At 41.7% G+C, this 12,783-nt stretch overlaps 1 protein-coding gene across 2 annotated transcripts in view; it reads right to left on the reverse strand.

Annotated features, from left to right (window-relative positions):
- Positions 1-3,986: 3,986 nt before the first annotated feature.
- HDAC3 (histone deacetylase 3) overlaps positions 3,987-12,783 on the reverse strand; it is a 205,607-nt gene continuing 196,810 nt past the window's right edge. For both annotated transcript variants that reach the window (XM_069199476.1, XM_069199477.1), the window contains one exon: positions 3,987-5,711. In XM_069199476.1, the coding sequence (XP_069055577.1) occupies positions 5,642-5,711 (70 nt within the window). In that variant the 3' untranslated portion in view covers positions 3,987-5,641. The remainder of the gene's footprint in view (positions 5,712-12,783) is intronic.

The raw sequence follows: 12,783 nt of genomic DNA on the forward strand, positions 1-12,783 counted from the left end.
AGTTCTCATTAGGGAAACACATAGGGCCTGATTACAACTTTGGAGGAGGTGTTAATCCGTCCCAAATGTGACAGATACCACCAGCCGTATTACGAGTTCCATAGGATATAATGGACTCATAATTCGGCTGGTGGTATATCCGTCACTTTACCGTCACTTTTGGGACGGATTAACACCTCCTCCAAAGTTGTAATCAGGCCCTTAATCATTCTAGTCTAAAAACTGAAAAGATGTTTAATTCTACTTAAATGTACTACTATCTCTTTAATACCCCACCCGAACACTTCTTTGGCAGGGTTTCTTTAGCAACCCACTAGAACCACAAGTTCAAAAGTGCAACTTATGTTTTGAAAACTGTATATTACTCTCCAACTGAAATTCAGCAGGTGCGCTTGACTCTTAGGAAGTGTAACCATATCAAAGAATACATTACTTTTTCAAATTTTAAACACAGCTAATCACGAGTATTCATAATTTCAATAATCGCAACCTAATTTTGAGTAACTGCATGTTAACATTGTCCAATGAAATGTGTTCTTTTTTTCCAAACAAGTGCTCCCTCCAATTTAACTGCCTTTCACTTTTCAAATATCTCATTCTTGTGCAGCCTTCTCCTGTAAGGTAGTCATCCTTCTTTTCACAATGCTCAGAGTGTAGACTGTAGGGCACAGCTTTGTGTTTTGGGCAAGTGAGTTTACTAGCAAGAGTGGCACTGACAGAGACCTTAGTTTGTCAAATGTGGAGATAAAATGGTTTGGCCAGAGAGGTTTAAAGTGGCATCAATTGCTGCCTCTAGTAAAAACACAAATTTACCTCATGATTGTGCACTGTGGTGGTAATGACCTGGGCACACTTACTGGGGGTAGGATTGGAAATCCTAATGAAAGATACCTTTGCACAATTAATGGCACTTTTTCCTCACACTGCCTTGGTATTCTCTAACAAATGCCAAGGGCATGTGAATTCTGTCTACTGATATACAAAGCCAGAAAAAAAAAACGGAAAACAGGTTAATAAAACTCCTCAGACACCATAACATGGTTTCTTTCTACAATCACAACATCCGCTTTGACATGGAATGGAATTTACAGAAGTGATGGTGTTCACTTCACAAAGGCAACAGGGTATTTCTCATCAACCTGAAACACAGCATCCTATATTATGTGTAGTTGTCATCCTCTACGCAAACACAAATGCTCGTCTTAGAGCCACCCTATTTCCCAAACACCAACTCATTTTATTTTAGCATTTTTTCCACAGTTTTCAAAATGTGCAAATCCGTCAAAAGTCCACAAAACAAAAGCATTTATTCAATGTACACCACCACTTTTATATTTTACTACTACTTTAATGATTCACTACACCACAATAAGAATCTGACTGGGCCTGTGAATGGGTGGGTGTATGAGAGGGTCTGTGAGTGGGTTCATGGATGTCTGAGTAGGTCTGTGAGTTGGTTCATGTGTGTCTGAATGTGTCTGAATGGGTCTGTGAGTGGGTTCATGTGTGTCTGAATGGGTCTGCCAGTAGGTGTGTGAGTGTCTGAGTGGTCTGTGAGAGGGTGTGTCAATGTCTGAGTGGGTGCATGAAGCTCTGAATGGGTCTGAGAGTGTATGTCAGTGTGGGTCTGTGAATGGGTGTGTGATGGTCTAAGTGGGTCTGTGAGTGAGTTCAACAGTGTGCGTGGGTGCATCAGTGTCTCACTAGGTCTGAGTGGGCGCATCAGTGTCAGAGTGGGTCTGTGAATGGGTGCATGAGGGTCTGTGAGTGAGTGCATGAGGGTCTGAGTGGATTTGTGAGTGAATGTGTGAGGGTTTGCAGTATTTCGCTACCAGGACATTTTAAAACACACCAGTGCATGTCCTACCTTTTGAATACTCTGCACCCTGCCCATGGGCCTACCTTATGGATAACTTACATGTAGTAAAAGGGAAGGTTTGGGCATTGGCAGTGCAAAATTGCACACACCGACACTGCAGTGGCAAGTCTGAGACATGTTTACAGGGCTAATCATATGGGTGGCACAATCAGTGCTGCAGGCCCACTAGTAACATTTGATTTACAGGCCCTGGGCACCTCTAGTGCACTTTACTAGGGACTTATTAGTAAATCTAATATACCAATCAGGGATAACCAATCATAATCACAATTTACACAGGGAGCACTTGCACTTTAGCACTGGTCAGCATTGGTAAAGTGCCCAGGATACCAAAAACCAGCAGAAACGAAATCCAGCACACAGTCAAAAATATGAAGCAGAGGCAAAAAGACAGAGGAATCATGCAAAGGATGCCAGGTCTAACAGGTTTCTTTCTGGACCAGGACCTACCTTTCTGTTTGGTGTAATTCCGTCCAGTAGTTTCGGTGTTCAATTTTTCATATGGAAAAATTAATTGGGAAAAAGTGGGCTGCTTTTGACTGACACCTTCCATCTGGTGCAGCTGTGCTTGTGAAAAATAACAATGCCTGTAGGGTCAAAAATTGCATGATGGACCTGGCTGTAATAAGTCTCTAATGGCATAATGTCATCTGCAGTCAGAATAACCTTATTTCTGCTGCAGTACTACCAATGAGCCTACTGCAGCTGACGTATGCAACACATGGAGTTACTGTACCTCAGGATTGTTCATGCGTAGCAGCCAATCTTGGAGTCATTTTTGATTTCATATAAAAAAAAACTATTTTCTTTTCTCCAAAGACTTCTTGCCTTTACTCACCAACAGTGAGGTCACTGATGGCAGAGATTTCGTCTCTGAAGGGATAGGTAAGGAAAGATAACCAGACAAAGGCTTGGTTCTAGATTTCCCCGTATTAGGGCACCACTATAACAAGATAGCCATATCTTCAAACCCGGTGCAGAAGGTCTCTTGGTGTGGATCACATTAACAATAGGCTCCTTAAGCGGAGAAGTTACAATTTACCTTTAAGGCTTAGCTGCACTCTTTGTCTTAGAGACTGTATATTCTGAGTTTGCAGCAGACAACCCCTTCTATCACAGACAGTCTTTGCTCTGAAATTCCCAACAAATGAGGCAGTCCTTGTGCATTTGTCTCGAACTGGGGAGATAATATATGAATTTTGTGTGTAGGTCTTCTGCCAAGATCCTTCCTGCTCCAAACATCTCACAGAGTTTAAAGAGACAATTGGAATGTAAAGTCTATACCGTGATCTCAATCCAAAAAGCTTACGCTCTGCCACCAAGAGTTAAAAGGGGTAGAATCTGCTTACCTTCTGCGCCAAGGGGTGTGGAAGGAGCCTAAGTCATTACAAAAATCGAGAAACTAATAAATCTGAAGCATTAAGCAGAGCTCAAAGAAATCTCAGTTGCCTGTAGACCTGCAGCAGTAAGAGGCAATTGGTACTACTCCACCTTATTGGCTGGAGAAAAGGTCACATAAGGAGGTGGACTGGCTCCAAGTAGTCTGTGGCTTTTTCCTGCGTTTTTTATGTACACGTATACTGCTAAATTAACAGACTACTGAGGGTTCCCAACCTGAAGTTGGATAATAATGCAAGCATCTGAATCTATGAACGATCCAATGCTGAAAACCAGAGAGTTACATAAATGACAATCAGAAAAGCAAAATTAACTGTTCATAGAAAAATAAACAAGCATATCGAAAGGCTGAGCAGCGGGAAGAAAATCCAATATCTTTCCAGAAAATCAAATGCAATTTAAAATATCACATTTCAGGATTCTTTCTGGGCATCAAACTAATAGTTCACCATAATCTGTAACTAAACAATGGGGTCTTCAGGTTTCGTGCTGAGAATTCATGTAGATGCAAGAGTATGTTTTTCTGGAGTGAAAGCTTATTTTGTCAAGCAGTACAGAGAGACATGCTTAGGAAAAATTAACTATTCTCAAAACTATGCATATAAATGTGCTACAAATCACAGGTTACTCCTAGGACCATCTTTTTTTTAATTATACAGAAATGTTGGTGCAAATGCTCACTATTAGCATTACAAGAGCAACATAGACAAACCAGAAGAAATGTCCTCTTTAATAGTAAATACAAAAAAAAAGCCGATAAACAATTTTAAAATTACAAAAGAAATCATAATGTTGTTATTAATTCAGAGGGCACATGATAAAAATTTAGATTAAGAGGAGACGTGGGACTAATGATTCAATATGGACTGAGATTAGTGGACGGGCATTTACTTACTTATAACAGAGTATCATCCCAAACCTGGGTCCACAGGATGTGCTTAATGGACACCCCGAAAGTGTAAACATGCAGTTTGAGATGACAAGTGGAATTCTAAAATGTTACTGAATTTCAACCTTGCTATTGAGCAGCATTGTGGATTATTAACTTAACATCAACACATTTTTTTGTGACTAGCAAACAGGTTTCACAATTCTGTACTTGAAGGTCTGTAAAAATCACAATGTCTAAAGGCTAGGTCAGGTACTGAGTGAGAATAACAGAGGAAAATACCTGTTAACTGGTAACACAAAAAACAGGATTTCCGACATGCACCTAATTCCGTGAAGTTCAATTTGTGCTGAATCATGAGTACCATATGGCAAACAAAAACACAATAGATCAGTGATTGTATAGAAGCTACAAGTCACAGAGTTATGAGCACATTTGCTAAACATCTGCAGCAGACAGCTAAGATAGAGAGTGTTTGTGTCTGCTGCAGACGATTGGCAGGCTGATTGTAACTTTCACATGTGTAAAATATTTGCAGAGACAAATGGGGAGACTTTTACTCATTCTTCTACTCTCCAAAACAATCCATTGTAGCATGTTGAGAACCAACAACTAACAAACCTTGCACAGTACCAGAACCTGAGCCTGCAAGCTCTGGTATAACGTGCCTTCAAGATTGATGGGCGGGTTTTCCGTAGCTATACATAGGGAACTCGTTTTTGGTGGAAAGACAATGATACATAAGGAACTTGTGGAAAACAATACTTAAAAAAAAAAATTAAAAAAAAGAATACCAATGTCAATATTCTGCTTAGATAAAACAAGCTCCCACAGTAAGTGAACTGAACTGAAGAACACGAACGGCCATATAGCAACTGAAGTTCTTTGCTGGATTGTTTGATATTCTATAATTCCTGTTAGTGTTTAAGTAGAGAATCCTAATTTTCGTTATAAAGAACGTGTTGAAGTGGAAGATGAAGAAGGGTCACAGCTGCTGTTAAGTTTTATGCCGCTCAAAGTTATGCCCCATTTTTATCGAACAGAGTCCACGAAACCCCAGGTAAAGAATCCTCTGACAGTTCAAGCCAAGAACAGACCAAAGTTTCTATGACTGGAGCTATGAGCACAAGAAGGGGCCAGTTCTAGTGCAGATTATTCCAAAAAGGGCCTTTCATTAAAAGAAAAAGCTAAAAATAAATTCCCAGCTGTTCACTGGGAAAGTCACAGAGCTTTGCCAGGCCCTGCGGCAATCTAAGCAACACCACAAGATGAACAAGATGTGCGTGGAGGGCTGCTTACACCATCAACACAACCAACACAAGCAGGACAGAGCATCCGTTTCATACTGCGTCACTGATATCCATGGGATTTCTCTCTCCAACAGAGCCCTCAGACCAGTGGTTCGGCAGTGTTCGAGTGGAAGCAAGTAACATCCTCAAGTCCACGAAGTCTTCTTTACTCTTCTAGTCAATCGTTCATATCTCTACGTCACTCTCTTTATCATTATCGTGGTCACCATCATAAAATTCATTAGCAGCTTCAGGCCTAAAACAAAAAGTACACCGAGATATGAGCAGAGACCACTTTTATACTTCAAACACATCTGGTAATATTGAAATGTAACCTACAATAATCAGTACAAGTAGTATCACTTAAGCGTTATTGTAGTTAAAAACTAATTTCTAGGAAACTTTCTTTGTTCATCATTTTCTTCTGCATTTTTAATGCACTAAATGGTTTGAAAGCCATAGAGCAGTTCTTGATATTGAAATTATCTCCGTCCACCGGGTGAGAGAGAAGGCACCTTCAATGCAGCCGGCATTTTTTTTCAGTGAAAGAGTGATATAAGACATTTGATTAAGCAAAACTCTACACTCTGCACGCCACAGAAACTAAAAAACAAAACAACAAAGAAAACAGCATTTTTAAAGAAAGCAATTCTAAATCAGGCAAAATGCTCTATTGCCCCTTTAAATTGGTCACAGCACTTACTTTCAGTTAAACTATTTTACAGAAAGGAATAAAAAAGTGCAAGCTTCTTTTCCCAGTTCCCCTCTTAAAATAAAACAGAAATAATTTTTCTGAGCAACTTCAGAGTTGCTGCGAGTATTCGGATACTTACAGGATCTAATTTTAGGGAAGGTATGATGTTGTGGAACACATGGGTAAACAATGTTCAATATATAGGCATCAGCATTAGTAAACTAGTAACTGATCGTTACAGTATGATTTACAAAACCACATCTCCTGCCTGAAGGCCTTTACAGTTTTCTGTAAAGACAAATTTTGTGAGACGAGGAATGGGGTAAAATTATCCTTGGGATATACAATGCAGGAGCTGAAGGAAAAAAGTTACATACTTTTAACTATAGTTAAGAAGTGTGAGGCTACTCTGGAGTCACATGCTATTCATTATTCCGCTGTCCAGAAGCTGACCCAAAATAAATAAATCCCATCAACCCAACCCACACCCCCACATTCTTTGAGCAAGCACATGAAGGACCCATGTTGACTCGATAGGACATCAACAGCAATTCCACAATACTCCAATACAAATGCAACGTCGCCTTCTTCAGCTTCCTTTTTCAATGTCCACGGGAAGTGTCTAAGGGCCAGATGTAGCAAATGGTTTTACCCATTCTGTGTCTATGGGAAAATGTGTTTGTACATATGGCCCTTAGTTACCCTTTGGTTCAAACTCTACCCCATTCATTGGGGAGGTGGACAGGTCACATGTGAATTCGGAACAGCTTCAAGCAGCCACACCTCTGGTATTTTTTCCTTTTGCAAATCAGTTCTCTCCTGGACTCACTTGCAGGACATTGATTATGTTGCATTACAAATTGCTATGACAATGCAGGGCGATTTTGGGGGTGGTGAACAAAAAACACATGCAATGCCTTCTCAAAGCTAGCGGAGATTGACAACCGAGAAGGAAACCCTCACGGTAGCAATACACCAGCCTCCATGTAAGCAAAAAGCAAAGGAAGACTTGTTAAGCAGGTGAGAAGGAATCTATCACAAATGGGAACTAGACCCAGGGTTGGTAAATACAATCTTGTAAACAAGAACATCACAAATATATCTATTTGCAACTCACACAAGCACACAATGCTACTAAAGCACTTCCAAGTACCCTCATGACCAATCCCAAGGGAATGCACTAGCTGCAGTGGATCTTCACGTGGTAGGCCAACTTGCCTCTTAACACATCAATACACCTGTCTGATCAGCTAAAGTACCCAAACTCTAGGTCTTTAGGAGCCAAGTAAAGGTTGGATGGTTCTGGGAGAGACACCATGCCTTCCACAAATTTAGGAGGTTTTGGAAAACAGGTATTTTTATTATTCTGTTGGCTGCTTTTTACATTAGGTCTGAGTAACGTCTTAGGAGCCCATTGCAGGGCTATCAAGCATCCGCATTTCTAGGCTGTGGCTAATCACCGTGAGGGTATCCAGGCACTATAAGCATAGCTGGTTTGGGGTTCAGTTGATTAGCTAGGTCTTGAGTCCTTTCCTGAGTTCCAGAAGAGAGGGTATGGTCTGTAGGCGAAAGGGGAGGTCGCTCCTGGATTTCGCTGTGAGGTAGGAGAAGGTGTATCATCCACTGTTGCTGCAGTGGATGCTGGAGGTGTGTGTGTGTGTGTGTGTGTGTGAGGGAGAGGGAAGCAGAGCACAGGTGTCTGAAGGGGTTGGTGGAAGTTCAGGCAGTGGCTGATATATCCAGGTCCTTGATTGTGACGGGCTTTGTAGGTGTGAATCAGCATCTTAAATTGACATCCGTTCTGAATGGGGTGCCAGTGGAGCTTCCTGAGGTGGGGCGTGGTGTGGATCTGTTTGTGGAGGTCGAGGAGGAGTCCTGCCCCTGACATTTGTGTGGTCTGTAGAAACTTCAGAAGGTGCATGGAGGTTCCTATGTAGAGTGCGTTGCTGTAATCCACCCAACTGGTGATAAGGGCTTGAGTGACGGTTCGTCTGGTGTTGACAGGGAACCATTTGAAGATCTTATGGATCTTGTGGAGAGTGAGGAAGCCGGCAGAAGAGTGCATTGATGTGGTTCTTCATGGTGGGCTTGCTGTCCAGGATGATGCCAAGGTTGCGAGCGTGGTCTTTTGGAGTGAGCTAATTTGGAAGGCCACCTACATTCGTTCCGTGGGAAGGTGCTGTTCCTGAAAATCAACATTTCAGTTTTGTCTCTGTTGAGTTTTAGGCAGTTGTGTTTCATCAAGTCGGCTATCAGAATCATTGTCATGTTTGTCAGCTTCCATTTGTTAATCACTACGAGTATCAGAGGTATAAGTGAAAGGGCACTGGCAAATGTTCTTGGCCAGTCTTTTGGCAGTGCAATCCCGTGTGACTGGTGTCCTGCCACAACAGAAAGAAATTCTTTGAACACTTTCGGTTGTGATTTAATTCCAAAGGTTAAGTCTGTGAACTGGCGTTGAGGTTTTCCTGCCACAAACCAGATATTCTTTTGTGGATCTAGGGCCAGATGTAGCAAAGTGTTTGCGCCTCGCAAACGGCGAAAATCGCCGTTTGCGAGGCGCAAAAGCCACTTTGCTATTCAGAAATGCATTTTGCGAGTCGGCTCCGACTCGCAAAATGCATTTCCGACTCGCAAATAGGAAGGGGTGTTCCCTTCCTATTTGCGACTCGCAGTGGGATGCAATTCCATTAGCGACCGCGTACGCGGTCGCAAATGGACTCGCAGTTACCATCCACTTCAAGTGGATGGTAACCCACTCGCAAATTGGAAGGGGTCCCCATGGGACCCCTTCCACTTTGTGAATGGACCACTCCCTGCCCTGAAAAAATACCGAAACTAAAGGTTTCGTTTTTTTTTTAAGTGCAGCTCGTTTTCCTTTAAGGAAAACGGGCTACACTTAAAAAAAAAAAAAAAACTGCTTTATTTAAAGCAGTCACGAACACGGAGGTCTGCTGACTACAGCAGGCCTCCATGTTTGCGAGTGCCTATACTCGCAATGGGGCCGCAATTTGCGACCCACCTCATGAATATTGATGAGGTGGGTCATTGCGACCCCATTGCGAGTCGCAGTCGGTGTCTGAGACACCGTACTGCATAGCAAATTGCGACTTGCAATTTGCGAGTCGGATGGACTCGCAAATTGCAAGTCGCAATTTTGCATTTTGCTACATCTGGCCCCTTGTTCTTAAGAACATGGAAATAGGTATCTTTCATACCAGTCGTCACAATGGAGTATCCCCTTTGTAAAAGTGGGATCACTTCCTGTAGGGCAGACATTTTACATTTCTGTGCCTTGACAACTTTGCTGAGGAATCTTATGTTCTTTACTGGCTTCAAAGTCAGGTTCTATTTTAGGCTAAGGGAGTATAGAGAGAAAAATACCAGACTGTATTCATCCTTTGGCCCTTTTTTATTGGTCCCTTCTTTGGCAGGTACTGCACTTCCTTTTTCAACAGCCTAAGGATGCTTTCTTTCGCAGGCTCTCTTTTTTGGTTTCATGTTGGGGAGTATTTTCTCAAATTGAACGCAATAAAGATATTTTAAAATGTTTAGAATACTATTTGTTGAAGGTGATTTTTCACCTTTCCTAGAGGAAACCTCCTAATCCGGTGTCCTACTGATGTTAAGTGTTGGTGGGTGACCTGATTAAGTGGTATTTTCTAAAGGTGCTAAATGCTCTTGTGGAATGGCTCTTATCTCGTGTCATGCACAGCTTTTTGCAACTGTAGAAAACTGGTATGGCTTTGTTGCAAAACATGTCTGCCCCGTGGTCTATGGGTGGTAGATGTGCTTCTCTTGAAGGAGACCCTAACTCGCAATGCTCTCATTGTTGAGGGGAGGGGGTATGGAGGGGGAAACTATCTTTCTTTATTTGGTACAAGGATCCACCCATTGAATCCTGTTTCCTGTAAAAAGCATGTCGATCACCTTTGCTTACAGTTCAGGTTTGAAGGTTGAGACCCTGAATCAAGGATATCTTCTTAGCGTGGTGCCAGTTCAAAGCGGTCTGCTACCCTTGTCTGAAGCATCCAGAGGGAACCTTAGTTATGTGCTGGGAATATTCTTTCCCTCTTCAAGGACAGTCTTTTCCCCCTTTCTAAACTGCTCTGGCAAATGCTGCATGAGATCAGTTATCTAGTCCAATTGCTGGTGAATGTATCTGCTGAGCAGGGTGTTTGAACTGGCAATTTGCCTTTGGGTAGCTGCTGATCTCTCAATTTTTAGGTCTACTGCTCCTGCTTTGTGCTCTCTCTCGGTGGAGAGCATGTGGATGCAGATGTGTATGCCCACTTACTAGCCATGGAGACTATCAAGGAGTTTGCTTGTGCATTTGTTTCTAAATAAGACTCTGACTTGGCTTAAGGATTTGTATTCATCCCAAATCTTTGGGTGAATACTTTCTTTCCCCTGTTCTAGTATTCCAGCAAGCATGGACAGGGACCAACTCTTTTTTTGTGAAGTAGAAGTGTTTTTTGTTGTTGTTTTTTTTAGTCAGAAAGCTAGCCTCTGCATGTTCTACGAGCTGCACCCTATGGGTGTTTGCTGCTCTTTTGACTACTGCACTGCATAATAACAGATCATCTGGAAATGAGGGTTGTGAAAGTCCAATTCCTTCTCTGAATAGTAAGCGTCTATCCACTAGCACTGTTAGGGGAGCCTTTAAGTTTGTGGGTGGTGTTGTTTCCTATCAATGTTGAGTGCCTATTTGATATAGTATACTGAATCACTCTTAATTTATAAAAGGTGTTGGTCCTTCCTTTTGTGTTATTTTTTCACCTTATTCCGATCACAATCCCCTTTTGGATTGGAGACAAGAGTACAAAGGTTTGACCCCCCTGAGGGTCTTTGGTTTTTGAGGTAGGTACTTTATAGGCCTTTGGTGCCAAATCTACTGCTGACTGATTCAATGTTAAATGCTATTTGGATGTCTTTAAGTCAGATTTTCTAAGCTCAAACACAGTGTGCAGCATTATGAGTGTACACTCTTTCGGCATGAGTACATGTTCTTTCTGTGGCTTTCCGGGCAAGGCCTCAGATTTTAACCTATTGATAAAGACTCCTCTGCATCAGGTCCTTTGCTTTCCCCTTGGTCTCTTCTGTGTTTCCTAACTTCTCCTCTTAATCAGATCGACCTAAATCTTTCAGGTTTCTAAATCTAAACAATATATTTTCCACAACTTCGCTTATTGGATTCAGAAAAGACTCAGGGATAATCGATATATACCCCACCCATCAGCCTACAGATTTTGCAGAAAACCGGTCTCCTTTTGCTTTTCAGAATAATTCTGCTCTTCTCAATGGCTTTCGACAACCATCAACCTAGAACTTTGTCACTGCTTCGAAAACCCACAGCAAAAAACGCTAAACATAACCGCCACATATTGGACCTTTGTGGACTTCTGTTCAATGTCCTAGGAAGTCAGTTTGGCTTTTCTAACAACAAAAGGAAGAAAAGGGTAGGAGGGAGAAACATAATGAAAATGTCACTTACCCAGTGTACATCTGTTCGTGGCATTAGTCGCTGCAGATTCACATGTTTCGCACAGTCCGCTGCCTGGTGTTGGGCTCGGAGTATTACAAGTTGTTTTTCTTCGAAGAAGTCTTTTTGGTCACGGGACCGAAGGACTCCTCCCTCTTCGGCTCCATTGCGCATGGGCGTCGACTCCATCTTAGATTGTTTCCCCCGCAGAGGGTGAGGATGGAGTTGTTTGCTATAAATAGTGCCCATGCAATGGAGTGAATACGTATGTACATAAAAAGTTTATAATAATTATTTACAAATGTACAAATGTTTAAGATTTAAGATCTACTTCTAAATGGCTACAGGCTTCCCGGGGAGGCGGGAGGGCACATGTGAATCTGCAGCGACTAATGCCACGAACAGATGTACACTGGGTAAGTGACATTTTCAGTTCGATGGCATATGTTGCTGCAGATACACATGTTTCGCATAGACTATAAAGCAGTTACCTCCCCTAAAAGCGGTGGTTTAGCCTGTAGGAGTTGAAGTAGTTTGGAATAATGTTCTTAGTACAGCTTGGCCCACTGTAGCTTGTTGTGCATTTAGTACGTCTACACAGTAGTGTTTAGTAAATGTATGAGGCGTAGACCAGGTTGCAGCCTTACATATTTCGCTCATAGGAATGTTTCCTAGAAAGGCCATTGTAGCACCTTTCTTTCTGGTTGAGTGTGCCTTTGGTGTAATAGGCAGTTCTCTTTTGGCTTTAAGATAGCATGTTTGAATACATCTGACTATCCATCTAGCAATGCCTTGTTTAGAGATTGGATTTCCTATGTGTGGTTTTTGAAAAGCTATGAACAGTTGTTTTGTTTTCCTGATTAGCTTTGTTCTGTCAATGTAGTACATTAGTGCTCTTTTGATGTCTAATGTATGTAGTGCCCTTTCAGCCACGGAATCTGGTTGTGGGAAGAACACTGGCAATTCTACTGTTTGATTTAAATGGAATGGTGAGATTACTTTTGGTAGAAATTTTGGATTTGTTCTTAGAACTATTTTATTTTTGTGTATTTGAATAAATGGTTCTTGTATGGTAAATGCCTGTATTTCACTTACTCTTCTGAGGGATGTGATTGCAATGAGAAATGCGACTTTCCAGGTTAGATATTGCAT

The sequence above is a fragment of the Pleurodeles waltl genome, chromosome 7 (genome assembly GCF_031143425.1).
Source record: "Pleurodeles waltl isolate 20211129_DDA chromosome 7, aPleWal1.hap1.20221129, whole genome shotgun sequence".
In the NCBI taxonomy this organism is placed as follows: domain Eukaryota; kingdom Metazoa; phylum Chordata; class Amphibia; order Caudata; family Salamandridae; genus Pleurodeles; species Pleurodeles waltl.